General features: G+C 41.5%; 1 protein-coding gene and 1 long non-coding RNA gene across 3 annotated transcripts in view; one reads left to right on the forward strand and one right to left on the reverse strand.

The window, feature by feature from the left end:
• Positions 1-7,691: 7,691 nt before the first annotated feature.
• On the reverse strand, positions 7,692-20,426 carry LOC128912909 (uncharacterized). The gene is made up of 3 exons (XR_008467793.1): positions 20,240-20,426; positions 18,976-19,064; positions 7,692-7,826 (listed from the first exon to the last, which is right to left on the reverse strand). It is a non-coding gene; the product is annotated as an uncharacterized LOC128912909 (long non-coding RNA).
• STAT4 (signal transducer and activator of transcription 4) overlaps positions 8,715-26,937 on the forward strand; it is a 45,131-nt gene continuing 26,908 nt past the window's right edge. The window contains exons 1-4 of one of the 2 annotated variants that reach the window (XM_054209677.1): positions 8,715-8,790; positions 11,309-11,437; positions 12,981-13,079; positions 26,511-26,609. In XM_054209677.1, coding sequence (XP_054065652.1) covers positions 11,417-11,437; positions 12,981-13,079; positions 26,511-26,609 — 219 coding nt within the window. In that variant the 5' untranslated portion in view covers positions 8,715-8,790; positions 11,309-11,416. Of the gene's footprint in view, positions 8,791-11,308; positions 11,438-12,934; positions 13,080-26,510; positions 26,610-26,937 lie in introns of both variants that reach the window. The other variant, XM_054209676.1, reaches the window with a different exon arrangement.

The raw sequence follows: 26,937 nt of genomic DNA on the forward strand, positions 1-26,937 counted from the left end.
CTGGTAGTGAGCTCAAGGCAGAAGATTCAAATCTAGATGCACAAGTATGCAAAATTTAACACCACGCATCAAGATCGTTCTTCTCATCAGCTGAGTATGGCCATTTAAGTTTGAATATATATCTAATTCTCATTGCTAAGTACTCTTTTAATACTAAGAAATGTATTTTTATATTTTCATATGTATGGCTTGTAGTCATAGCTACATAGGTGCTGCCAAGGGGCGGAGATCACTTGCTTCCTCAGACAAAACAGCCCTCTCCTTCCAGACATGCACTTACACTCCCAGTTCCAACAATCTCAAGAAAAAAAAAAAAAGAAGTTTGTGTACATGGGAATGGCACTTCACAAGATGTAGTCTTCAAACTATACAGCATACAGACTCTGGCTGTACCTCCATTCCTCAAGTGTTTGTCCAGGTCACTTCCAAGATGTCCCCTGGGCTCAGCGCCCCACGGCTGTGCCAGTCATCGAGTCATTGCACAGCCTCCTCTCCCAGCAAAGGGGAGGCATGACAAGCAGGTTGGGCAAAACCCCTCGGCTGCCTGTTCTCTTTCACGGCTTCAAGAAGTTACAAATTAGGCCATATACTAAAAAAAATAATACTACAGTTCTTAATAATATCACGCCTTTCAGCATTGCTCAGTGCCTTGCACCTCCCAGTGCTGTGACTGCTCGGTGCATTCAAATACAGCATTATGTTATTTCCTTCCCAGTAAAAGCACTTTAAAAAACAACAACATATGGCTTGTAAAACAAAGTTAAAAAAAAATACCACAAGAGATACTAGCATCAGTTTAACTGAGAACCTCTAGCTCAGTTCTCATGAGTTCAGAGAACTCAGCGGTTTCTTTTCTGACAAAAGATAATGTTAGTGGTGTAGGTTATCTGCACCACCGTAGCTATTGGAGCAGCACTTTTCAGTCTCTGGGTCACAAGTAGGTCACAAACCTTCACAGTTTGCAAAACAACCTATACACAAAGTAAGATTTTTTTGAAAGATATGCATACATTCCTAGGTATGGAAAGAACCAAACAAAATCAGCACTGGGAAAATGATAATTTAAAAGCTTTTCCTCATTTTTCTGATTGTAAATGATAACTATTGTGGCAGCAATCCACAATGCCTTTGTGATTCATTTTTTCCCCCAAAGAAGTTAGGCAATGCTCAGATTTTTTTCCAGTAAGTTTAGGAGGACATATGAATAAAAAAAGCTTGAAAAACACTGCTCTAGATGGCCTCACCATCAAGTGTCCCTCTCTGAAAATCTAAGTCACGGATTCTCACCAGGCAGACGCTGGTGATCCTAAACTAGAGAGAGAAAAGGAAAATTGAGATCACAGATTTCCACTCAGGTTGGTTTTAGGATCAACGATACAAACCGTACAAAGAGGAACTCTTTATTCTGTATTCAAAGCATGAGAAATGGGAGAAATGAAATATTATAAATTATAAATGAGTCAAAGAACATCAGAAAAAAGTTATTTATGGCTTGTATTTTAAAAGAGTACCTTCATAGTACCTACCGTTTTCATATTTTGACAACATCTATGTTACTAGACACAGCACAGAAGAGAAAAAGCCCCTGTTTAATTCCTGTTCACCAGCGTGAGTCTCACACGAGACTGCTCACTGGGATGCTCCCCCAGCACACAAAGGCCTGACCAGGGCAGGTGCAGAAATACCCAAGTAGTTCTTTACTCTGACCCATCCACCCAACCTGGCCACGTGCACAGAACAGCAAGAACGCAGCAGTTTGTTGTCTAACACGAGGCAGCATATCAAAGCAAACCTTAGCCTCATTTTTAATTAAAGACAAGATCCTAAATGCACATAAAATGTAATATGGGTGGCGTTTAGGAGCTGAGCTGCAGAACTCAATCCTCAGAATTGCTGCCCAGTCTTTTACACACCAAGAATTTGTGGGTATCTGAGTGATGCCACTAAAGTTGTGCCGCCCATACCCAGGTTTGTTCAAGACCTTGCTGCCCACTTCAGCCCTAACCCAGTTCTGATTCACAACTCTCCAATTTGGCATGAGCCTCAGCACGCTCTAACCCAGAGCACAAGCTCAAACAACACACGACATGCATTGGTCTCATGGAGGAATTCCTGCTGCAAACATTGCCCTCCCCTTCAAATCCGTGCCCTGTTTTTCAAATAAACCAGTAAGTCAGTATTTGAGGCATTCACCAGGACTCAAAGACAATGAGTCCATGACAAGCATGTGATTGCAATCCTCCTTGTGATATCCAACAATACAATTACGGTCAACTGTACAATTGCTTCAGATTTGTTGATATCTTCTTGCCTAGCCGAGGAAAAAGCCAACATTATTTCTGAAGATGTGTGCTTTGTTATACAAATGATATAAAAAGACAAGGAGTTTCAGAGAATAACATAAATCAAGAGGTTCCCTTGGTACCATCAGAGTTAAAACCTGTAACTTTAATATGGAATATTTAAAGTATTATCAAGCAGAGATAATCAAACTTTGGTTTAATTGCTCCCTTTGTGAAAAGACTTTATTAAATTAATTAACCAAGTTATCTTCTCAGAGCACGATCCATTACTAATTCTAAAATTATTGATCTTTTCATTTGGAAGTCATTGTTTGGCTTCAAACTGGTTTTTGCAATTAGCATATACTAGCAAGCTTAATAAAACTCAAGGACTCCTCTAAGGACTTAAGAGACTGCACAATGAAAATATTCCTAAGTATGCTCAGAAATTACCATTATGCATAGTCATCTTGATCCCAGGTATGGAAGGCAGTAAGAATTTAAGTAACTATTGACAGCACAAATCCCAAGTGAGCTTACTATGAAAAAATTCTCTTTTCTCTTGTCCAGCCGACATTGACTTACATACTAATCAAGTTGCATCACCAAGAATCTCCATTTTGCCCTCCAAGCTGTACCTCGCAGGAACATAGATAAAAAACCACAGCATTCCCCAAATCACACTGACTTTGTATTCCTTTCTCACATTCTACTTTTGAAACCACTAATCACAAAGTTCTCAGCTTCTGTGCAAACAAAAAGTGATCGTTACCAATTGACAGGGAAACTGTTGTATAAAATAAAAAAAAAACTTCCTGAGCACCCACAGGCTACACTGAGTGGAAAAATCTATTAAAATAGCACTACTCGCATTCCTAACAACCTACATAACTATAAACAAAGACGGAAACCTGACTCTAAAGTAATTCAGGAAAAGGAAAACTTAAGTTTGTACGATACCATTTAGGAAGTGGAGGGGTTAAAGCAATCATATATATCAAGCAATGAAAATTGCTGAAAAAAAGTTACCAGAGGAGGGATACAAGGCAAAGCAGATTTACAATGATATTCCACATATGCAATTTTTCATTATCAAAAGGCAGTTTCATTTACACTACAAGTTAATTAATATACGTCCCCCAGAATTCCTCTCCTTCTCCTTGCTCTTCTAGATGACTTTTTTTGCCCTCACTTCTTTCCACACTTCCTCTACTTCACCACACACGCCCTTTCCATAAACTATGACAGATTTGCATTCAGGTGGAACTGAGGCCTTTCACATAATTCCTTCCTACCTTAATTTTGTCAGTATATAAGTTTGCATGGTGACTGTAGGACCCCAGGTGGCATTGGCCTTAACTTCTACAGGAGAGATGCACTGGCTTCTTTCTCCTTAGAGGAGTACCTCCTTCCCAGAAAAAAATCACCAGAATATCCAAATCTTTCCTCTTGAGACCCAATACCTACAAGCTTTCCCAGGATACACATTAAACTACCCAGTGCAAAATTCCAAATACGAGGTGAAACGATAAATAAGGCATGCATCAAAGCAACATACCTGTTGTTCAAAGATAACAATAAAAGAGAGCTCTTGATGCCCCAGCTTGACAGAAGAACTTCTCACTTTGATCTTCCTCTAAACCAGTGCAGAAGATCCTCTCCCCAGCAATGGGGATGGGCACAGACCCTCCATTAAGGCTGAAGAGGTCTGGGCACAGGCACAAGCTGCAGCAAAAAGGCTCAGGAGGGAAGTCCACTACCTACAGGGCACTTGTTCTGACCTGCTCCTGCATTGCTGAGTGGTCGCTCTACATGCACCTGCCAAAAAAGCAAAGCTAGAGACTACAGTATCCAAAGGCCATACTGGCACGAACGCAGAGATCAGAGCACAGTTCAGTGTGAGAAAACTTCGTTTTCTACAATTCCCGATTTCTCGTTTTTCTCTACACGGCAAGTTATTTACTTTCTTTCTAGCTGATATCATCTTGAATTTGGATGAGATATGTATCTTTACTTCATATGGATTTATACATCTGTACATATGGTTCATTCGCTACTGGAAGGGTGAAAACAGTAAGTTTTTCAGCAATTGAGAGCAACCAAACAGCCCAAAAAAACCATCTTTCCCAAGCATGACAATAATTCTTAGCTACACACAAACACAGAGCTAAGAGTTCTTTCCAGTATTTATAAACAGTTTGTTAAGAAATGTAACTTCAGAACAACATTGCTGTTCCTGTCTTTTTATCCAAAATAGAGGACAGCAAGGGATGTGACCTGCACACAGAACTGCTGATTTATGCTGTACTGACTAGGAGGAACTACACTGTCAGCAAGACAATTTCTCATTATTACAGTGTTTACTAGTCTCACTGAGACCAGAAGTCCATGTCCTGAATGTAAGAAGAAAAGCTATGAACAGTTCAGATACAATACATAATGCATGTATAGCATGTACGAGCTAAATGTCTCCTTTATGTAAAAGACAGATGACACATACTCTAATTAAAGGTTAGTCAAGGAGTATAATGACTAGAGGCCAAACATAAGAGATGATAATCTTGATTACAGGGAGGTCAGACAGATCAAAGCAATAAATTGGCTCAGTGTTCCTAGAAACAACTTTGTGAACTTTTGATGAGAGGATTACCATGTCCTGAATTCCTTCTCCATCACTTGAGACTTTTTCTTCCTTTTAAATAGCCCACCCAATTTAGGCATTTGCTTCTTATTCTCCTGCTTTGACCGGTGCTGAAACACTGGTGAAGTGGAATGAAATGTTACACGGTGAAGATTAACCTTGACCTGCCAAACTCAACAGTGGCTTGAACCTTTCTTGGCCTGTGCCTGCCTGTACTCAGCAGGACTGCAACCCACACCCTCACCATACCACTGTGACTCAGTCCAGCTGAAGAAACTCCTTCCATTCCATGGGCTGCCAGAGGTTCTTCATTTCCTTGCCCTTACTTCACAAGCATTGTCTCGGCCTGTCCTGCCTTGCCAGTGTGCCTCACTGGATTCCTCCGCTGAGTGTGAGCCACAACTCCTTGCCCCTGAGCTTCTCCTTTCAGCCCACACAGCTGCCTCCTTCACACCCTCCTCAGGTGTTAGCTCAGCAGAGTCACTGCATGTTTCAAGCCATCTCCTGCAGGATTCCATCCACTTAGCTCTCCTCCAAAGCTTCCTTGAACTGACCTAAACCACCTCTTTCTTAACTCAGTTCTGCTCCACAGCAGTTTCCCTCTCACCTCCAAGCATGATCACATCCTTCATGGTGTGCTAATACACCCGCACTGACCCTTCTTCCAAGAGCATAGAGCCGAGCCATCCCTCAGCCTCGCAAGGGAACCTCTTAGCCCTCAGCTCCCTGACAGCATGCTCTGCTGCTCCACACCCTCCTCTCTCCCACCTGTGCTCCTCAGACAGCCCACACACACACTCAGGCTGCCTTATCTTCCCATGCACACCTCAGGCCTTTTTGTGTTCAGCCATACCTCAACCCCTTGACTGTCCAACTCTAACGCCCTAGGACCACAAGCCTCTTTATTCCCTTCCTCCAAAGAAAGTTCACTTCCCTTCCACAGTCTCCAGCGAGCTTCTGTAAAGCCTCGGGATTCCCCCTGACTCACAAGCAACTCCACTCATTTTCCTGCACCCCTTGCTGTGATGATCACACCCCTGTTCTCCTGCCTCCACAGCCACGGCTCATATCCAGCATCCTGCACCCCCAACAGTTGGTTCCACAGCTGCTCTCCATCCCAGCCTTGACTGCCCTACCTGCCAGAAAGTGGAGGGAGAAGGAAGGGAAGAGGGGAATAGGAACCATCTTCCCAGAAACTGATCTCTCAGCCTCAGATGATGGATGACCTCTGATTACCCTAGGTTTTGCAAATGACACCTAACTGAGCTTTTGTCTCACGGCCTCTTGAAGCAAGCCAGAATAGATACTTGCACCACATAATTTGAAGCATAGTATCATCTAAATAGCAACCACTCAACCATATAGCTTCTTTTCTAGGTTAAGCAGAGAAACAGCAAGTAAAAAGGGGACTGGAAACCTGTTACTGTCTTATTTTATTGGGACGGTATGAACTACCTGTCTTCTTACCATTACGAATAGCAGTTGCATAAGGATGCTCGGAGAATGAGTACTTAATCTAAAAAGAAAAAGAAACAGTTACCGATATTTTTTTAAAGGCTAAAGAAAAAAGTACAGTGCAATAGTTCCCCCTACTGACAGTACGAAATCAAATTACTAATCAATGTTATTTCCTGGGGGGTCCTTAAATTACTAATTCAATGTCACAGTGTGGTACCTACATAAGCTTACCAGTACACAGTCAATGACGCGAACATCAGCTACCTTAGAAAATGATGAATATTCACTAAATGGTAGAGAACAAAATTTGACAAAACTCCCACTGATGCCTAAGATTATTTATCATGTATACAAAATGACAGTATGGAAAGATTGTAAAATGTGTGTGAGCGTATGTATTCTGAATGAAATGCCAGGATATCCATCAGCAAAAAACAGAAACACAAGTAAAGTGCAGCTGTATAGCTTCCTGTGCTTGCTGAAATCAAAAGGACAGATGGTAGGTCTGAGCAGAGACTTGCCAAATTCTGGCTGTGTTTGGGGACTGACCTCTTCAGACAAAGGTCAAGTCTGACATTCAGCCTGGTCCCCAGTTCCCAACAAAAGGCAGTGAAAATATTGTCATTCCGCTCTCATGTCAGTTTTTTTGAGCCAGAGGCAGCTGAGTTAAATCAGAACCAAGAACGGTCAGCTGCTTACAGAAGTCAAAATGCAATTTGGGACAAGATGTGCGTCTGGTCGTGAACAGCAACAGAAGCATTCCTCTGCACTTATACGCTTATCTTTCTTTTCTGGGTTGTATAGCTAACATGATTTTGCACTCTGTTCATTTAGCAAAAAAGTAAGAGGCTGAAGAAAATCCTCTAGTATGTTATATTCTCATCTCACTTGAAAAAGGTAATGAACAAATATGCAGTGATGCAACATAAAAGAATAATAGAAATAAACAGAGAGTCTTCTGAAATATGCACCGGACTACACAATTCTATAAATCAGGATTTTGCAGACTTCTGTTATGATCCTGGCTCTCTATACAAATTCACATGAAAAATTTCTAAATGCTATTAAAGATAATACCAAATCTCATTTCAAGCACGTGTACAGTGAACATGATGTCTACCCAGTGATATTCAGACACGGGTGAGCTGCTGACACCTGTATACTATCTTCAACAAGTTGCCTGTGCATCAAAGCTCCTCACCTCACTTTCAGTTCTCCCTCTGCTCTGTCTGGAAAATACAATTACACATCAACAGGGACACGCACCTTCCTCTTAACTGCATCTCCAGCACCTGGCTTTTTCACTTGAACGAGGTTTTGTGCTCCTCCCAGCACACAGAGGGTGTAATGCCACTCGGTTGGCTTGCTGGCAGGTTCTGTGAGCACGCCTCTTACTCCAGGTTTGCACGGCCTTGCAGAAAAAGCCTTGCTCATGACTGGGGTTTCTGGTAAGACAAAAATATGACAAATCGAACAATAGTCACTCAAAAGGATCCTCTTTAGGGCAGATTGCAGCTGCTTCACATCACATCAGAGCCACGATCCTACCACTCAAGCTCTGTGCTGAGGTAAGATGGATTTGAAGCAGTCATAATTTAGCATTTTCCACTCACTTTGGTTTTAGCAGCATTGCACCTGCTATTGTAGAAATCCTTTTTCCAATAATATACCTCTTTAAGGAAAAAATACTTGGAGCACGTGTGTGTTGCCATAACCCTTGCTGTAAGAATATTGTTCACAGATACGATGTTGGATCGTTAACTCCTGAGGACAGGGACGAAATCTTTTATCTTAGAGAGAAGCTCCTGCATCCCAGGAACGAGGAATGCTGCAGGAAGCCACTGCACGTGTCATTTCCACATTCTGCCGCCAGAACTCCTGGAAGGGCTGCCCTTTGCCTTTTGACTGGTGTTCATTGCAGCAGATGTCAGATGGTGAGCACGTGCGCGGGGAAGCTGGTGGCTCCATGCCTCCCAGCGCAGCAGCAGAAGCCTGGGTCCCTGGGGGCACAATGTCCCCCAGCATGGCAGGCCCCAGCCCTCTGCCCAAGCTCGGGCCCCACAGCATGAACTGGAAAGATTTTAATGTTTTTTAAGCCTCCTGAAGACAAACAGACGCCTAGAGAGTTGCCATGACTTCTGCTTCTCTGATACCTGCCACCAACCTGAAACACAACTGCACTGAGCCCCCGTGGGGGTCCCGTGGTTTTTTGGGGGGTTGAGGGCTGGGAGCAAAGCCGGAGCGCCGCTCCGCTCCCGCCTGACGCACAGGAAGGCCGCTGCCGGCGGGGCCGGGGGCGGGCGCGGCATAAAGCGCGGCGAGGCGGCGGCCGGGGGCGGGCAGCAGCAGCCGCCGGGCAGGAGGGAGCCGCCGCCGGCAGCAGGGCGCCGCCGGGACCCGCTGGCGCAGGCAAGTGGGGCGGCCCCGGGGGAAGGGGAGAGGGGGCCGGGCCGTCCTGTCCTGTCCTGTCCTGTGGCTCTTCTGGCAAGGGACAGGCGATGGGAAAAGGCGAAGCGGATTCTCCGCCGGAGGGCGGGAGAAAGTTCCCGTTTAGCGGAGATGGTGCCGTTAGATGGAGGCTCGCGGGCAAAACCAGCAGCGTTTAAGCGAGCGCTTGGCCACATACAAAAGTGGGACGTCAAGCAGCTGCGCTGTCGATACTGCAATTGACGCCATCGCGCTACTGGCTGCTACATGTCACCCGTTCCTGCCAGCCGCCTTCAGGGGCCATCCTGAATAAACTACAACTGTCTGAGTTTTTTAACTTGCCGTGCGACTCCGTTTGCGCCCAGGGGAAATGGATGCCAGGATGTATTGTACCGAGCCTGCTACCAAAATCCCATTGCAAGGCCCATGGGTCCAGTTTGTCAAGCATTTAGGCATGTGAGCATCCCTGCACGTTACGAGCAGCCCCTAAGGGGGTTGAAGCCTGGACAAAACCTTGCCCTTTTTTTTTTTTTTCCTTTAGATAAGAATATTAAGTTTTCTCACTAATCTGTTTAGGATATCATAATCACCAAAATTCACCAATAAGAAGTCACACTGAAAGTGAACAGGCTTACAAATCTTACTTATTATTTTTTTTTCTGAGCATGAGTTATTAATTCATCATTGTTTGGTTCCTTGAATGTATCTCAAGAAATAAGGTCTGTGATTCTTTGTAACTATCAGTAGAGCAACAGTGAAACACTCCTATGCATTATTCCTTCTCAGCAATTTAAAGAAACAAAGTAAACGTTCAGACAATATTTTTTTCCTCTCTGAATGGAAGTAATGAAGAGGAGGGAAATGTCACTGGGCACATTTCCACTGACGTTATACAGTATCCTTCATAGCACACACAGAATCATCCCATCCAGCCATTGTTAAGGGGAAACTAAAACCTGTCACTTTTACTTTTGCATGAGTAAGTACTCATGACTCTGTTCCACCTTGAGATATTTCATCTTCTTTTTCTTTTTTTTCCCCCTCTGACTTAAGAAAGCGCAAAATGAAAGACCACAGCATTAAAAATATGATGTATTCTCTACTTCAAACTGTTGACATTCTGAAACTATGATTCAGAATTGGAAATAGAAAAGCTGTTTATAAAATGGTTAACTTTCTATAAAAACGTCAATTTTGTTGAAATCTCATCTCTTTTTCAGGAAAATTTTTTATCAAAAATGTTCAAACAGATGTAATATGTTGACCTACCGTGGTGCAATCTTTAGTCCATGACTGGATTTTGTGTAGTTTGTTAACACAAACAAACATCCTAACGAAAGGGAAGATGGCCTCTTGTATGGGATCAGGGCGTGGGCAGAGCCCGCTCAGGACCAAGATCTCAGGGCACAGGCCCTCGGGCATCCCTCTTCTCTTCTCACCCACAATGACCTGCTCCCAGCCTTACCACTGACTTGTTATCTGCGTGCCACATCTAGAATTACAGCTTGGTGTAGCCTGCCCTGAGGCAATGTTTTATCTTTAGTCTTTCCTGAGCTAAACAAATCACAATGAAAACAGTTTTCACCAGTTTCACCAGAGATGAAGGAGGATGTGGTGCAACCCAAGAGTGCAGGTAACAGAAAGGTTCTCTTAAATGGAGAGAGAGAGAGAGAGAGAGAGAGTCCCTGAGGCTGAAGTGTCTACATGGAGAACCTGCTCACTCAAAACAATCTCATTAGTCCAGGTATTTGGAGACAATTCAGCTTCTAACTCCGGTATCTCAGTAAACAGCCAAAACTTAATTGGGAAAGTTATTTCAGTAAGAATTTCAGAGCCTGTCATTGAGTGACCCTACTCTTGCTTGTCTCTTAGTTTTCATATGACTTTACGCTTACCCAAGTTGGTTTTTCTTTTTTTTTGGTAACATCAAATCTCAGAATTCTATGGCAATTAAAAATGGAAAGGATGTACTAGATAAATAATTTAGGTTGTAAAACAACTCCAAACAGAAGATGTGAGGCTCTAGAAACAGCACAATAACATACAGCTATCAGTGGCTTTTGGTAAAAATGGAGCGGTATGAATTCACCAAGAGCAGCAAATTCATTGCTTTCTGCTACTCTTTCATAATAATAGTTTTAGCTGGATTTGAAAAGTACAATCCTAAACTACTTCTCTTGAAAGAGAGGCCGTGTAAATCTCCCTGCTTTATAAGCATTATACAGTACCCCAAAACATTCGTATTAAGGAAGGAAATTGACAGAGGTGCCCATTCAAGTGCAAGAGCTAGGACTCCTTTTAATGGTCTTGCTCACTTTTCTCCCTCTTCCCTTTAACTGACTTTAGCCAAGCAGCATCTGTTTTGAAAGACAGAACAAACAGGAATATTAAAGTATATAATAAAAAAGAACTGCAATGAAAATAAGTGGCTTATGCACTCTGGGTTATTAGTTCATAGCCACCTTTCAACAGAAAACATGTTTAACCTTTTCTTTTGCAGTATGTCCCAATGGAGTCAAGTTCAACAACTGGAAATCAAGTTTTTGGAGCAGGTAGACCAGTTCTATGATGATAACTTCCCCATGGAAATCCGTCATCTACTAGCGCAATGGATAGAAAGCCAAGATTGGTAGGATTAAATTTATTCCCTCTTATTGTTTCAGTCATGAAGAATTCTTTCATTATCTGGCATATTTTAGGGTGCTCATTTGTGAACTGTGCAGGCACCTGCACTCCAAGAATAGCATTCCACTAGTTATGGATTTAGCCCATTGAACTGTCAAAGTTTAAATTTGGGGAATGCCTGCAGAAGAGGTTTCATTTGAACTTATTGCTAAACAAAATCCAACACAAATGATCTAGCAAGCTAATGGTATTACAGGTTTTCCATAGAAAAAAATCAGTTTTCAATGGAAATGTTATACCTTTACCTCTTGCAGCATAAAATTATTCACTTGTCCAAAACTGGATATATAATCTTGGGGAACAAGCCAGCTATTTTGCAGGGACTGTTCTCTAGAAGATGATTTTATGCACAAATTTGGATTGAATTCGCGGGATAGTTATCTTAAGAAAATTCAGAACTAAACACACAAAAAAAGTTTATATCAGTCGTACCAGGAAGAGACATCTCCATTTCTCAAGCTAAATCCACAAGACTATTGGAGAAAAAAAACCCAACCACCAAAGAAAACCTGCTAAGGAATATAATTCCTTACATTTTATACCTCAGTGTTTATGGGGCTGTAGGAACACGGGAAACATTAAAATCTCCTTTTCACCCGATTTAGCAGGCATATCTTAAACAGGCACCTGCCTTTTGGAGGGCACGGAGAGAATATCCCAAGGACAAGGATGCCATGCAGTCCAAAGTCTGTCTTCCTCTATTTTGCTCACTAATGTTATTGCCCTTCATGTACCAAGCTGTTCTATAAACAGCAGAACCAGCAAAGCCAGTTTTTGTGTGTGTTTGTGTCCTTTGTCCCCTACATACCCTTCACCAATAGCTTGGGAGTCTTCCCGTATCCCCAAATAGTTTGGCTGGGCGAAGGCTCATCTGGTGCCTGGTGTGAAGATCTGTATCTGCTGACTGGCCATCTGGCTGTTGCCTCCTGGAGCAAGTTATTACTGCCATTTCCCTCAGTGGAGGCACTAATTTGGATTCCTCTCCTCTACCAACCTGCCAGTTTTCTGTGAAATTTGTAAGAACATACTATCTTTTGGACTTGGAGCCCACTGTCAACTTTGTCTGAAACTGGGCAGCAAATCCAGAAATTATATCTGTGTGACTGACAGAGTGAGGGGGACAGTATGCATAAGCCTCGTTGCCTCTGGAAAGTGGGCTAAAAATGTTTAAATATGCACTGGACCAGCAACTAGAAAACCCTGGTTGTCTCCCCTCTGGCTGACTCCATAGGCTGTGCTAAGAACATCCTCACCCTGTCTTTATAGCTGCATATCATAAAATCAATTATTGATAAACCTCTAACTATATTCAAGTCACCATATATTTAAAGCCTTTTTTTGCTACCTAGATTTCTGAATGGATTATAATTTTCTGTGCAGATAGATTGATACTTCTTACGACACTTTAAACATGCGTGGTCCTCATTCATTGATTCTTTAGGGAGGCTGCATCCAACAATGAAGCAATGGCAACAATCCTTTTACAGAATTTGCTAATACAAGTGGATGAACAGCTGGACCGCGTTTCACAGGAGAAGAATCTTCTCTTGATACACAACCTGAAAAGAATCAGGAAGCTGCTGCAGGTGGGTCATTGCTGCAGATGACAAATTACCCTTACCAGTTTCTAAAGGTAGGACCCAACCTTTGTTGGACGTAGTTTGCTCCTGTGCACAGCTCAGAGCTGTCCTGGTTGCTGTAGACTCCAAGCAGCTGTGGGAAGACCAAGCCTTCAACAAGATAATTCAAAATACTAATTCCACTGTCTGTTACTTCGTGGAACAATAATTCACATTTTAACGCACGCTGCTCAGATACAAGTGCTGTGACTTCTTAGCTCTGTGTGCACCTGTGTTTCGCTGAGCTCTTAAAAATAAGACTGTGGAGTGCTTATGGATGTTCATGTTTATTACAAACGTAATTACCACCTTTCAGACACATGGAGTAAAAATGCATATTTGGGGCTTAAAGCAGCACCCTGAAAAAGGAACCCCTGTAAATCATTAGCATGTTTGCTATTTTATGCTTAGCTGGGATTATTTTTTATGAGTGGCTTAAAGGATTTTCCGTTAGGCTTCTGCAAAATGATATTTATTTTGATTGGCTGAATGTTTCTCTAATAATTGTTTATCTAAGGCAAGGATTCTGAGAGTTCCACTTCATTAGTCACCTACTTCCTGACGTCTGTCTGTCTTCTGCACAAAACAGATATGCATCTGAGTTTAATGAAAGTTTGGGGTTTTTTCTCTTCTTTGATGGTGTTTTCCATAAGTACTTAAAAATTACAATTATGTTGCTCGCAAAACATTTTCTTTATTTGATATATAAATATACTGGTCTGGAAAATCTTAGCATGACCTGGCCAATCACTTTATTCTCTTTATGGCTGTGTGTCTTTCTATTCTTTATCCCTAATGGTGGCCTCTTAAAATGTGACAATATTTCCATTGCTACCACTTTTTCTTACGGCGTTATGCAAGCAGCCTCATGTAACTTCTTTTCTGGTTCGTGTAGCAGCACTATCCAATAATTTCAGTACTGCTCAAACACCAGATTTACTTAACTGCTTTTGGAGTTAACTGCAGAAAGGTTAATACTCTTATTTCTGTCATGGTCTTAGCACGCTTTACCACAGCAGGGCTGAGACACAGCTGTATCGCATTCATAAAGGTATTCTTGCACAGTAGCATACACCTGGAAAGAGCATTTCAGGGCACTGAAACAAGCAGTTGCATTGGTGTATTCCTGGCCTAAAAGATTGTGCATTTATGATTATACCATCACAATGTGCACATGCAGATGGACTGGGATATATTTACATATAGGCTCTACAAAATTCAAGTCTCTCACTGTTCCTTCTTCTCTTCACATCGCTGCCTTTATTCTAAAGTTTTTACCAAAACTTGGAAGTGGCAGCTCTGTGTGCTCCATGAAATTTGGCATACCGACACAAGTAATCAGGCCTTGGGAACATACGCGTGAGTTTACATAATAACCAATGTAAACATGGCCAGAATGAAAGCCATGTCCTTCAAGTCCTGGTGTATTTGGAAATTATATTATGATGTGCTTGCCGAAGAGCACAAAGCAAAGGAGGCTTACTCCAGAAAAGCAAGAGAAGGGGAGTCTTAAGTGATTTCTGATTAAGTGGTTTCTCAGGTGGCAAGGATCTGAGTCACGATTCCAGAACAAGCCAAAATGCTCAGGTGTCCCCATTACAACTGTACAGCTAGGTTACAGTCACCATATACTAGTTACAGCAGCAGAAGGGCCAGCATCAGAGCTGGTCTTTTCCTTCTCTAGATAAAGCAACAGTAAAGGTCCATGTGGAGTAGCCTAACCCACCATTTTACTTGATTGCTGCCTCTGAAAAGAAATGCCGCAAATGTTGCGATGTTTTCACAAGAAAACAAGCGCACCAACTTGTTTTCTCTATCACCCTGCAGCGCTGTAAGGCCCTGACTTAGCAAGCGGTCTCAAGCAGCAACGTCCTCTGCTCCCTTCGGCTGCAAAGGCCTGTAGGTTTGCGGTCTAAAGCGTTGTGAACTTCCCGAGAGGACATGTGTGATGCTGGAATTATACCGCTTATTAAAAAGGATCTCAGTCTTGAGCTTTGCAGTAAAATGTTTCCAGCTGAGCAAAAAAATACAACAGCTTGTGAGTAACGCCGACCTTTCTCGATTGTATCAAGACAGCAGAGAACCTGTATCTAGATAAAAAGCTACTCATTCAGTTTCAAAATACGCATGCAAACTACCAGATACTGAACAGCGCTTTCGCCTTTAGCACTATCACGCACAATCTATTCTGAGTTCCAAAATATCTATAGGCTGGAGTAGGACCAGACTCTTGCAATGGTTTGGGTTTTTTTTTTTTATTATTGTTATTATTATTTTGGATAAGGCAAATAATGTAAACTATGTCCTAAGAAATCTGTCACACAGGTATTTTGGATTTTTGTGTCAAATATTATGTTACAACTTTAATGTTTAGAACATAGATGATAAATGCATTTTCAGCCAAAGTATGGGCTGCATGTTCTACAGAGCTGCACAGGCAGTCTCCCGAGCTTCAGCTGTTAAAATTATTTCTTTATTGTTAGGTAAGTACATCAGGAAAAAAAATGCTACAGTAGTTGTAATCGGCTGACATCCTATCCTTGTTATTAACTATCAAGTATTATTACAGGACTATGATGCATAGTATGGACAGTATCTGCTGTAATGTCCTTAAATTTGAGTATGCAAATTATGTAATTACAGGCCTAATTTTTTTAATGCATCACTGATTGAATTTTATATGAGGAGTTTAGAACTGGGCATTTGGCTCCCCACTCACAGCTGGATGCACTTGCAGATACCTAACTCTTGCAATTTGAGCTAATTTGTGCCAGTTTCATGAGACAACACTAGAAAAAGGTGACTGATGTACATGGTACAGCGCCATGGTCCCTTTTGTCCCAACGTACCACCCAGAGAAAGGGAGACGGGAAGGGTACGCTTTAGAACTAGCGAGTTTTTTCACCGTCTTTGATGGAGGAAAGACTGGGTTCCTAAATAGGAGAGGAAGCTGCATTTGTAAACACCTTTTCATTTCTAGTGACTCTGCGAACAGTGTTGGTTTGATTTTCTCTGAAGGTTAGTTACCACAAGCCCACCTTTATCTCTGCTTTGCTCTCTAGCGCAAGCACTTTGAAATTTCACAGTTCGCTCCTCTTCCTTCCCCTCTGTACTACACACACAGACATACAGACACATGTACAGCGTGCACAAAGCCGTTCGACCTCAATCCGTGATCCGAGTGCAATGTTTGTGCATTATTTTGAACCAAATTGTGTTACAACCTTTAGTAATGCTTGTCCAACTAGATAATGCTGGAAACCAGCATTTACCACTAACTATGCAGAGTAATATGTTGAGCTGTGGTATAGCTTCCTAAATACTATGACAATAGCAATAATAAAATGATTAAAATTAGAGAACGCACAAAAGCCATTCAAAAGCAATCTGTAGTTCCTATCAAAAAGCAAAATGAGGGACTATTGTTTAATTAGAAATACAACTGTATTGTTAACGAAGCGCAGCCTTAGAAGAGGAAGCAACGCACACTTTACAAATGGCTTGCGCAGCTCCTTGCTAGACAGCAAAGGACTTGTTAGGATCAAGATTCCTGGTGCTGTTACTGAATCTAGAGAGAATTATGCCTATGAGTTACCAGCACCACAGCCAAGCACACTCTATCTGAAAGACCTCCCTGGGATTCACTTTTGTTATAAAATGGAGAAAATGTTCTATTTGAGCTTCACCTGAAACATCTTTACATAAACTTCTTAGTTGCTCCATGAAAATAATGATGAAAGTAGCGTAAGAAGTGGGAACTCACCTGCCTCATACTTGCAATATGAAACTTTGAGTGATCTTAGGCGTTGCGAAGGGCAAAGAGTACAAGTTTTAGCAGGGAGATGGGTCTGCCTGGCACCCTTGCTTTTAGGCCACAGGGATGATCCTTGGTTTCTCACCATTAGAGAAATAACTACGGAACGTGGCATTTCTGCTCAGACTGCTGACATTTCCAAAATTATCTTGAGGCAAAAAGAACCACTGACCAGGAAACATGCAATTTGACAGAGTTACAAGCACTTGAAAAAGTGCTGAGAAACTTGGCTACGCAGCTGAGGTTACTGCTAGCTCTCAGTAATTTTCTTCTCTATCTATTTCTTGCTTTCATTGAAACATCGCTTCTTGACATTAATCTGGTATAAATGCACGTATTATATTAAAATCAGGGTCAGCGTTTTAGGTTCAAATCCTTCATATTTACTACTTACATTATTATTACTTCTCTAGTCTAGTAAATCAGATTCATTTTTATAGCAGAGCAGCCTTTTGTTGCTGTGCTCTTCAGCGGGAGACAGTACGGCACAGTCACTTGCTAAGGTTAAATTCTCTGTCTGTCTTCCTGCAGAACTCCTGCTCCCCCCAGCAGCGGTTCTGGAAAGGGATGAGGAGAGAAAATGTTTGGAGGCAGTGGAAGAAACGGGGGGGGAAACTATGTCTATGCTTCTCTCTCCTGCTTAAAACCTAGATGGAGAAAAGCAAAGCAGATTATTCAGAAGGAGATGGTTTGTGCTGTTGCCATGACAACAAAATGTAAAGGGCAGATGTTAAGCTCAGAAGAGCTGCCTAGCACTTCTAGGAACCAAACTGCAAGTGCCAACAGTCTACACGACCTTAGCCCATAAACAATTACATCTCGATTTTCAGAAAGAATGTTTTTAAATGACAGCATACCTGTCCCTGATGTAAGCTCCTGTGCCATACCTGAGGAGATTTAGTACACAAAATGACTGGTGAAATATAGAGACATTCCTGTAGCTCAGGCACTGTCCACGTTCCCGACTCACATGCCAAAATCTTTGGTTCAGGGAGAGCAGCCGGGCTGCGCTGCACCAGGGGAGCCAGGGCAGGGGAGGTTCGGAGTAGCCTGGGATTCAGAGATGGCCACCATACCCCAGTGTCCCACCACTCCATTTAGGAATGGTGCCAGTGGGCGATTGCCTCTGGGTCTCTGAATAAGCCACTGGTGTTCTTCCCTCCACACTCCAAGCTGGAAATTTGGGGCACTCCGCAGGTGCCTGCTAGACGAGGTGTAGCTCTGTGGGCTGCAGCCTGGCCCGTGCGTGGGCTCAGGTGAGCTCCCAGGAACTGAAGAGGCGCTGGCTGTGCTGCGCACTGCGAGGGGCGCACCACAGCGACATCGGGGAAAAAGCAGAAATTTCCAGAATCATCCTACTCGTAATTGAAGCTCTCATTTATGCTGTAGTCTCAAGCTAACTTTTGAAAGCAATCCCTTCTCGCGAATGGCAACATGCATCTGTGTCACATCGCTGTTTACAGTATTCAGGGGAAAATCTGATTACATAAATCTTCCATTATAAAAGCGAAATAACAGATTTCAGGAATAAGTAAGAGGGGCTGCTCTGCTCATTTACCACTGAAGCCTGAGTTAATGAGTATACTGTGTGCTCTGGGGAACAATTTGCTGTAAATGATGTATATTCATTTAATACTCACAGCAGATTCTCAGGTGTTGGTGAACTTTAGCCGCTTGCCAGCCCTGCAGGAGCCTAAGATGAGGGGAGGGAGGGCAATGGGGATTCTGCCCGTACAAGCAGGTCTGTGTGCACGCCACTAACACCTTGGGGGGTGCTTACAAAGGGAGAGGTCAGGCAGAATCACCAGATTTGCCGATTCACACCACCCAGCGAGCTTTTGGAAGCACTATAGTTATACTATGGAGTTGGGAAATAATACTTTCGGTTCATTTCTTTCTCGTACACAGACCTACTTTTTAATGGAAAGATCTGGAATAGCGTCTGAAAGTATCTTCTGTCAACTTAATCAACATATATTAACATTATGGCACTTCTTTCCATATAAAAATCACCCTGTTCTTAAGTAGTACAAACAAAGAGCGTCTTACTTTACACGATGCTACTTAAAACAGTACCGCAGGAGTGCGTTCCTGATTCTGTTTCAGGTTCTGGGTTACACTGCCCAGCTTGTTTCCATCTGTAACGAGAAATGAACATCTTTGTACTTCTCCAGATAGAACTAAAATGAACATATAAAGTTTTTTTTAGTTCAGGTGACTGTTTACACAACTCACTGTACCAGAAAGGTACATGCATGAGGGATCCTAAGATTATTTATTTCAGTACATCAAAGAAAATGGACAAAACAGCATTAGGTCTGAAATAGGACATTCCAGTTGGTACTTCACAAACAATTCTAATAAGCACCGTGCTGAGAAACAGTTGCGAAGAATGGAAACATAGCCATTGATGTTTAAGTTGCAGTTTCCTGTTAAACCTTACAACAGGGTGAGAATGGAACGAAATAGAGAAAGTTTCTAATACACCACAGAAGATCCATTTCAAAATGTTATTTACATGTAATTAGCGCTCATGGAACGTGCCAGATCAACAAAGCAACAAATTATAGTAGGAAATGTGTTTTGAACCAGTGTGTCATGCTGTCTAATACAATTCAGATTGATTTTTCAGATTAGCATCTTGCCCCGAGTGAGCTTTCCAGTTCAACCATTAAAGCCGTTTACAAAACATTTTGGCGTACAAATGGGAAACCCCACACAGAAGTCTGTATGCTAAAGCAGCTACCTCTCTGCCGTTAGCGATCGCAGGCTGGCAACTGCACATCAGCTCATAAAGATTTTTATAAATGATTAATATAAGACCAAAAAAAAAGGTTACTTATTAGAAATAAAGTATTTTTTAGTTCCTAGCTATTACTTAAAGAACACAACTTTTAACAGTTTACAAACATTTAGGTTTGGTTTTGTAGAATAAATAAGAGTTAACTTACAAACAGAAGTAAAACCACCAGCAAACAAACTAAATAGCCTCTTGTGGGCTTTGTTCCTTCTGCAGTATTAAGGGCCCAGTTGCAGTCAAACATCTGCCCAGGAGATTAGTTAAGAATACTCAGGTCTTTGTGTCCAGAAGATGGAGGGGGGAAGGGGGGGAATAAAAAAAATCAATCCTCTCTCTCCTCTGCTCTTTTACCCTTTTTCATAGGGAAGACTGTAATTTTATTTATCCTGAAACAAATCTCATTTAAATAAGAAGCATTGCTACATTATTCATCCCCCCTGGCAGCCCAGCTCTGCTGTCCGATGATGAGATCTACAGATAGATGTTTTCTTCTGTAGCTGTAGCTCACCCTACCTGCTTAGAAATCTGCTGGTTCTGTAGACTGTTCCTTGACTGGTTTTGGTGTCTGCTGGGAGGGACCTGGCAGTGGAACGTGGGGGCAAACTGGGCCATGGAGAAAAAAACAAAAAAGATCTCTGTCTTCACAGCTCCATTCACTGTGCTTTTACAGCTTTGCCTATTGCAATTTGGTTGCACGTGCCCTAAAAAAAAAAAAATAAAAAAAAAATAAAAAGTGATGTTTTGGAAGTAATGAATTACATGATACGAGAAGAGCAGAACTACAACACTACAGACCTATATATTAGGAATTCCCACACATCATAGGAGTTGTCTAAAACAATGAGGTTGGCTTTAAGTTCTCTCACGTATTTTGAGAGGGGGAAGGGGAAATCTAAAAATAAAAGTCTATCTAAAGAGCAGCCTGCATAGACAGTGTCACAGGTACTTCCTCTTAAAGACACAGATAAAACAGAGCCATCTTTCTAGTAGAAAAAAATATTTTTAAGTCAGAATACTGCCTGTTTAAATACAGGCTTTCAAAAACCTCCCAAGCACTTTGCCTATATCAGGGTAAAACAAGGATCTGCTCTTTCTTTGTATTCTAGTACTGTCTTTGTCTTCCTGGATGCATAAACAAAGGTACAAAACAAATCAAGGCAAAATGCTGTTTGTCATATTTGAAGGTGAAAATGGGAAATAAGTCTGTATGGTTATGCCTTCCCACCCACACATTTCTTTGAGATACACAACTATACCAAAGGTTTTTTTCTTTGAAAAAAAAAAAAAAAAGATAGGCAAAAAGGGGTTTTCCTCCCTGTTTTTTAATTACATGAAAGATGAGATATCTGCTTATCTAGAAAGATGCTGAATATCAGACTTAGTGAAATAAGCATATCACAAGTGAGCGACAGGGAAGGAAATGTACTTTTCTTGACTTTGTAATCCTGTTTCCTATCTCTCCATGTCCCACACCTCGCTTCCATCAACTTTAAACATTCATTCAGCTTCAACAAATACATCAACAGTCATACTAGGTAATGGTTCCACGCCTCAAAGTAAAGCCCTTATTGTATAAAATCAAAAGGCTCAAGCATGGTTTTTCTAGCAGAAAAAAGAAAAAAATACAGCTGATGATTTTGGTAGTTTAAATAACTTTTTTTAAAAATGAAAGAAAGAAAAGAAGAGAAAAGTGGGGGAAAACCCAACAAAATTCTGAAGCACTTTTTCAGAATTAGAAAGCACTAAAACCTACTCAAGTTCTTTTTAGGTCACCTTGAAAGCCAGGATATAACCAGGTAAACCCCTGACTGACTTTCTAAAGGTTCCACAGCACATCCTTCCGCTTTACAAGGAGAGACCAGCAGTCACTAATACCTAATCTTCTACTTTAATCACTGAAAACAGAGTCAGGATACTCAAGTAGTGCATATATAGTATTCATTTATAGATGTGCGCAGTACATAGAGACCTTTGGTCTTGAAAAGAAAGCTGACCAGTATTGCTGTGGTTGGGAGTGATCCACTTCGTGATGGAGCTGCCCACAGGAAAATAAGCTAAATTTTGGGAAATGAAAGAAATGGGAAGAAAAGAAGAGTAAGAGAATGAATCTCTGGTTTAGATTTCTTCATTCATCTCAGGAAAACCTACTAAACCTGACAGTTGTTTGGTGTTCTTTTTAAAAGCACATGTATTTTAAAGTGTCATAATATGTATTTTAAAGTTTCTCCACAATCTTACAACTTACAGAATCAAATCTTACACTTCCCCAGCCACTGTTTCATGCATCTTAACATATACCAAATAGTTCAAGTCGTTTTAAAATTTGGCTAAAGGATCTCAACTCTGCACACTATAATGTATAAATTGTTTTGGCAGAAATGCCTCTTTGTTTTTCTTCATGATCTAGTAAGATTCCATCACAACAGATGTCTCTGGAGTAGAGAGAGTGCACGCTGGGCGGTGGTAGGAAGGTTTTCTCCCAAGGAAATGTCATCATCATTCCAAGAAAATTTTCACTTGTTCAGAATGAAAGTTTAATTTCCCCCATTTGCTTAAATTTAGCATCATGCTGGTAGTTATTGAGAAGAAGCCAGTCCAAGTAAGATCCTTTGTTGATTGTTGTAAAACATGATATGGAAGACCTCATCAAAATGGAAGAGAGGAGAGAGAAAATTACTAAGAATAACAGTATTACAGCAATATTAGCAGATAAAACTAATGCTTCCATTTGAAATTTCAGATGGAAAGTGAATCCTCAGTTTCCCTTTGTTGGCATTTATCAAGAGACAGTTATAAGTTTTCTCTAGAAATATCTAAATTTAATAATATAATTTTGCATAACTAAATAATCCACACCCCTCTTCCTTTCCTGGCTGCCAATGCTCATGTCACATAAAGTTAGGATTTCCCCATCTCAAGCCTTTTTTTGGTTAAATTTCATTTACTTTCCAACTCATACTGCTCTTTCAATGATAAGAAATAATTTTCAATTAGTCATTCAGAAGCTAAGGTCATCTTGAGCAAATTCTGCCCTCAGCCAAAGACAAAATGGAAGTGCAGAACAGCAAGAGCTAGCAGTAAATGGATAATAAGGGAATACTGAGTGGCATGTTCTGAAGTGTAATTACCTCTGAGAAGTATAAAATGTGAGGAGAAAAAAAAATTCGGTGGTATTATTTTGATGGAGTCAAACACATTGGTTATTGTGACTTTTAGTAATTATTGTTACTTACTAAGTTACAATTATTGAGATATTTAATGTTACAACTTATTTATTATTATTTCTCAATTTATTATTATTGAGTTGCAATCCATCTGCTAGATTACTGCAAAAGAGGCTCTCGATACAGCATATATTGTACGAACACAGCCGTTCTAGAGAGAGCTCAAGATCGACAGAAGGGGATGCCTGCTCAGGCTGCGGCACACGGCTCAGCCCTGTGCCAGATGTCCAGCGTTCAGAGCATCTGTCTACAGCAAAAGCTGAAATCGTTCCTAGCCTGAGATTGCAAGCATTCGTACTGCAGATCCACCATCGTTCCAGCTTTTGCCTGCGGGACTGCTGCTCCAGGAGGGCAGGTGGCGGTTCTCTGTCGACCTGCTTGGTGTCTGCTCAAACAGAACCAAGTTGAACAAGCACCAGACAGGCTCAAGTACAGAACCACTATGGGCGCAGCTTATTGCTAGAGCTTTATGAGTTAGAAAAGACAGAAAGACAGACAGACAGAAAAAAAGTGAATTTCCACTTCATCTCTTGATTCAGATGGTTTTCTCTTAATGAAACAAAGAAAAAGAGAGAGAGAGAAAGAGTTTTTAAAAGTGTTGCGTATGAATAGTATCTAGAAATGCTAGGAAAGTCCCTAATAGCTGGCATGTTTTGTGGGGAATTTTAAAACATCCCGCTGTCAGAAGATTTTTTTTTGAAGTTCCTCTTCTACACAAACGCATTTTCCAGCTGCAGGAGAGGATTTTTATTTCTTCTTGACTTTGTTAAATAGCTGTTGTTTGACTCCTTTTTGTCGCAGGGCAAAGACGAAGGCAACCATCAGCCCTTAGAGCACTCAAATTCTGTTGGGCAGTGGTAAGCCCAGACTAAACACTCCTCAAGCTTTGTAGCTCCAGATAGCCTGCAGATACTGACACGTGGTACAGTCCTCATATACTAGCCATCTCTGTGGAAGGTGGGACCCTGTTTTACCAGCAAAAAAATAGGAGCAACAAGCAGAAATTAACAGACGTTAACTGAGGAATTAATATGCACATCAGTGGATTTACACCAGTCAGATTTCTCACCACAGCATTCATCCCAAGCCTTATTAAAAACAGGACTTTTTTTTCCTCTAATCAAGGTGCAGATAAATGAGACAGGCTGAGTGATACAACTGACTGTAGCTGAAACAAGGCTGGCCTGTTCTCCCCGCTCCCAGCCAACCTCTCCTGATTTCATGTGCGCTAGTCCTTAACAACAGATTCATCCTTTGCTGAGCAGTTTCAGTCCACTAAAGAGCAGGAAGCCCGTTCAGCAAAAAAAGTGAGTGGTTTCCATCCCAGTTAGCAATCTGGATTGGCTCACTAAGGAGTCAGACGGCACCGGACTGGCACCAGACAGGGGCTGGCACTGCACAGCCATGAGCATGATGACCATTATTTGCAGCAATTAATTTGCTCTGGCTGTTGCTGTTGGACCCTACCATTACCTTACTTCTTCACAAAGCTCCACTCCACTCTTCACCTTTGCAGATAGATCGTAGCCATTTCCCACGTTCCTGTATTCCCTTCCCAGAGTTACAACCTGACGCTACACAGGAATATGCTCAATAAAGAGGACTGTGGATATATTCCCGGACCTGAAGTACAGTTACGCTGAAGGAAGTCTGCAGTGAGAACGTGGTTACTACCCCCGTAGCCAAGGGCAGGGTAGAAAGCGGGCAGGGAGGAAAGAGTAATGGCAGATCTTTGGCCCTGTCATTGGACACGGAAATCAGCAGTGTAGCCTTAATGTTAAATCCCCCCCGCGCTGCCCAGCAAGGAGCAGGCAGGGAGGGAGCGCTCAGTGTTTCAGCTGAGATACAGCGTGGCCTGGGGTAGAATTACTCACCACTTCTTCTTTCCAGAGAAACTCCTAAAATCACAGTCTGGTTCCTAACTCCCGTTCCTCAGGGTAATCTGTACCAACAGATGATTGCTGGAGTAAAGCACCACCCTGAACTGCTTTTAAAGAGATCAAAGGAGGTACAGCACTGGGACTATTTTGGGTGTGAACTGGCTGCACTGTGGGGCATGTACTCCATTTGTCCTGAGAAGACTTCAGAAGCCCTAGAAACCTTAGAAGGCTTAGTTTTATTGCCAACAATGCCTTCTCTAGAAGGGAACATTCTGTACATCAGTTATTGAGTTTTAGGAATCCTATGTCTTTCACCTTAGTCTCCACCTGGAGAATACAGCATGGTATTTCATAGAATTGCCCAGGCTGGAAGGGGCTTTGCAGATTTAATACCGAGAAGCTCAAACCAAGTCCCCATTATTAAAATTACCATTTTAAATACAATATTTCTCTACCTTTTAATTGAAGTCAAAATCTATTATGAAAAAATCTTTCAGATTACTTAGATTTCATGCAAAAGTACCCAGGAGATGATTCAGTTTTGTCTGTCTGGTAAAAAGTGTTAGAAATATATGTCCACTGTCATAGTAATAGTTGGAATATAGAAGCAGCATGTTCACATTTCTATCAGGTGTGTTCACACCCTTGTTTCAAATACAACAATTGGTATGAGATATCAAAGGAAAATACAGCATCGATTTAAGTATGTATAAGCTCATTGTGCCACATTCAGAGAAAGCAAGAATAAATGAAGTTCTGAATGCCAGCAAAATATGATGAGAATAAAAACTAATCAGAAAGAGGGGAAAATAGAACAAGTACAAAAGTGGAAACCGCACAGGAAAAGAAATGAGCTGGATAAATTCTAATGAATGGCCGAAAACTGTATGAGCACTAAATAAAGGGCATTTGAATGAATGATATGTGAATACTGAATAAAAGGCATGAAGGATATTGAGAAACACTGAACGAATACATCACCATGAAAGATGTTGCTTGAAAGTACTCAATCATTCCAATTTGATAAATACAGCACAAACCAATATTTGTTCAAATTGTGCCCAGTCCTCAGTCATGCATCAGCAATTCTGCACCTTATTTATGGTGGTGTAAAAATAGAGACATTTTTTGGTTCTTTGGCTTGGGACAAGAATTGCTTCTTCCTTCATCTTAGGCGCATAATTTTGTGAAGGAGAAAAATTGTTTATAGACATTAAAATCTAAGCCTTCTGCTTTTTGCTGAGGAGGCTCTTCTGCTTGCATCATTACCGTATTGATATGCTTACAATTTTTTGTTAGCAGAACTGCTACATGCTAACAGCAACATCCTATCGAAAATGGAAGACATGATAAAATCGCGCACAGAATAGGCTGACAGGAAAGCCCTTTCAAAACAGCTGTGTTAGCAGTGGAGCAATTTGATCTTCAAGTGATGTACATCTTGGAGTTGTATCTTTATAATCTCTGTAGAATGTTGTTAAGAATGTTTTATGACAACGGCACTAACTGGTGCTGCACTGCAAGGCTGAACCAGCACTAAGAAAGGTCAAGAACAATAGGGCAGTCTTTTCCATCCGCACTGAGCTGCAGCTCATAGACACTGAGAGACGTTGTTTCTGATTTCCAGAGGGACACCCTGAATTCCAAATTTTTAAAAGTTGTATTTACTTGTGCTTGCAGGGCAAGTATCATGGTAATCCCATGCATATAGCAGTAATCATCTCAAACTGTTTAAGAGAAGAAAGAAGAATATTGGCTGCAGCTAGCATGCCCGTACAGGTAATGAATTACATTTCATTAATCTGCTCCATGTTAATCTGCGCACGTGCTTTTAGGACCAAATCCTGCCCTCTCATTCCACTAGAGTATTTGGGTGCACTAAGCGTTACCAAACTTGCCCTTTAAATGCATGTTTGTACTTCATCAGTGGCTCTACTGCTACAAACATTGCTATAAGTGACTTCTGTGTCACAGCTAATCTGCAAAGACTTAATCTGTGGGAAAGGCTTTAAAGAGATTATTCGTTGCAAAACAGATGTGTATATTTTAAATTATGCAGTGCATTAATTCATATTAATTATGCAATGCAAAAGAGATTCTATCTGAT

The sequence above is a fragment of the Rissa tridactyla genome, chromosome 7 (genome assembly GCF_028500815.1).
Source record: "Rissa tridactyla isolate bRisTri1 chromosome 7, bRisTri1.patW.cur.20221130, whole genome shotgun sequence".
NCBI classification, from domain to species: domain Eukaryota; kingdom Metazoa; phylum Chordata; class Aves; order Charadriiformes; family Laridae; genus Rissa; species Rissa tridactyla.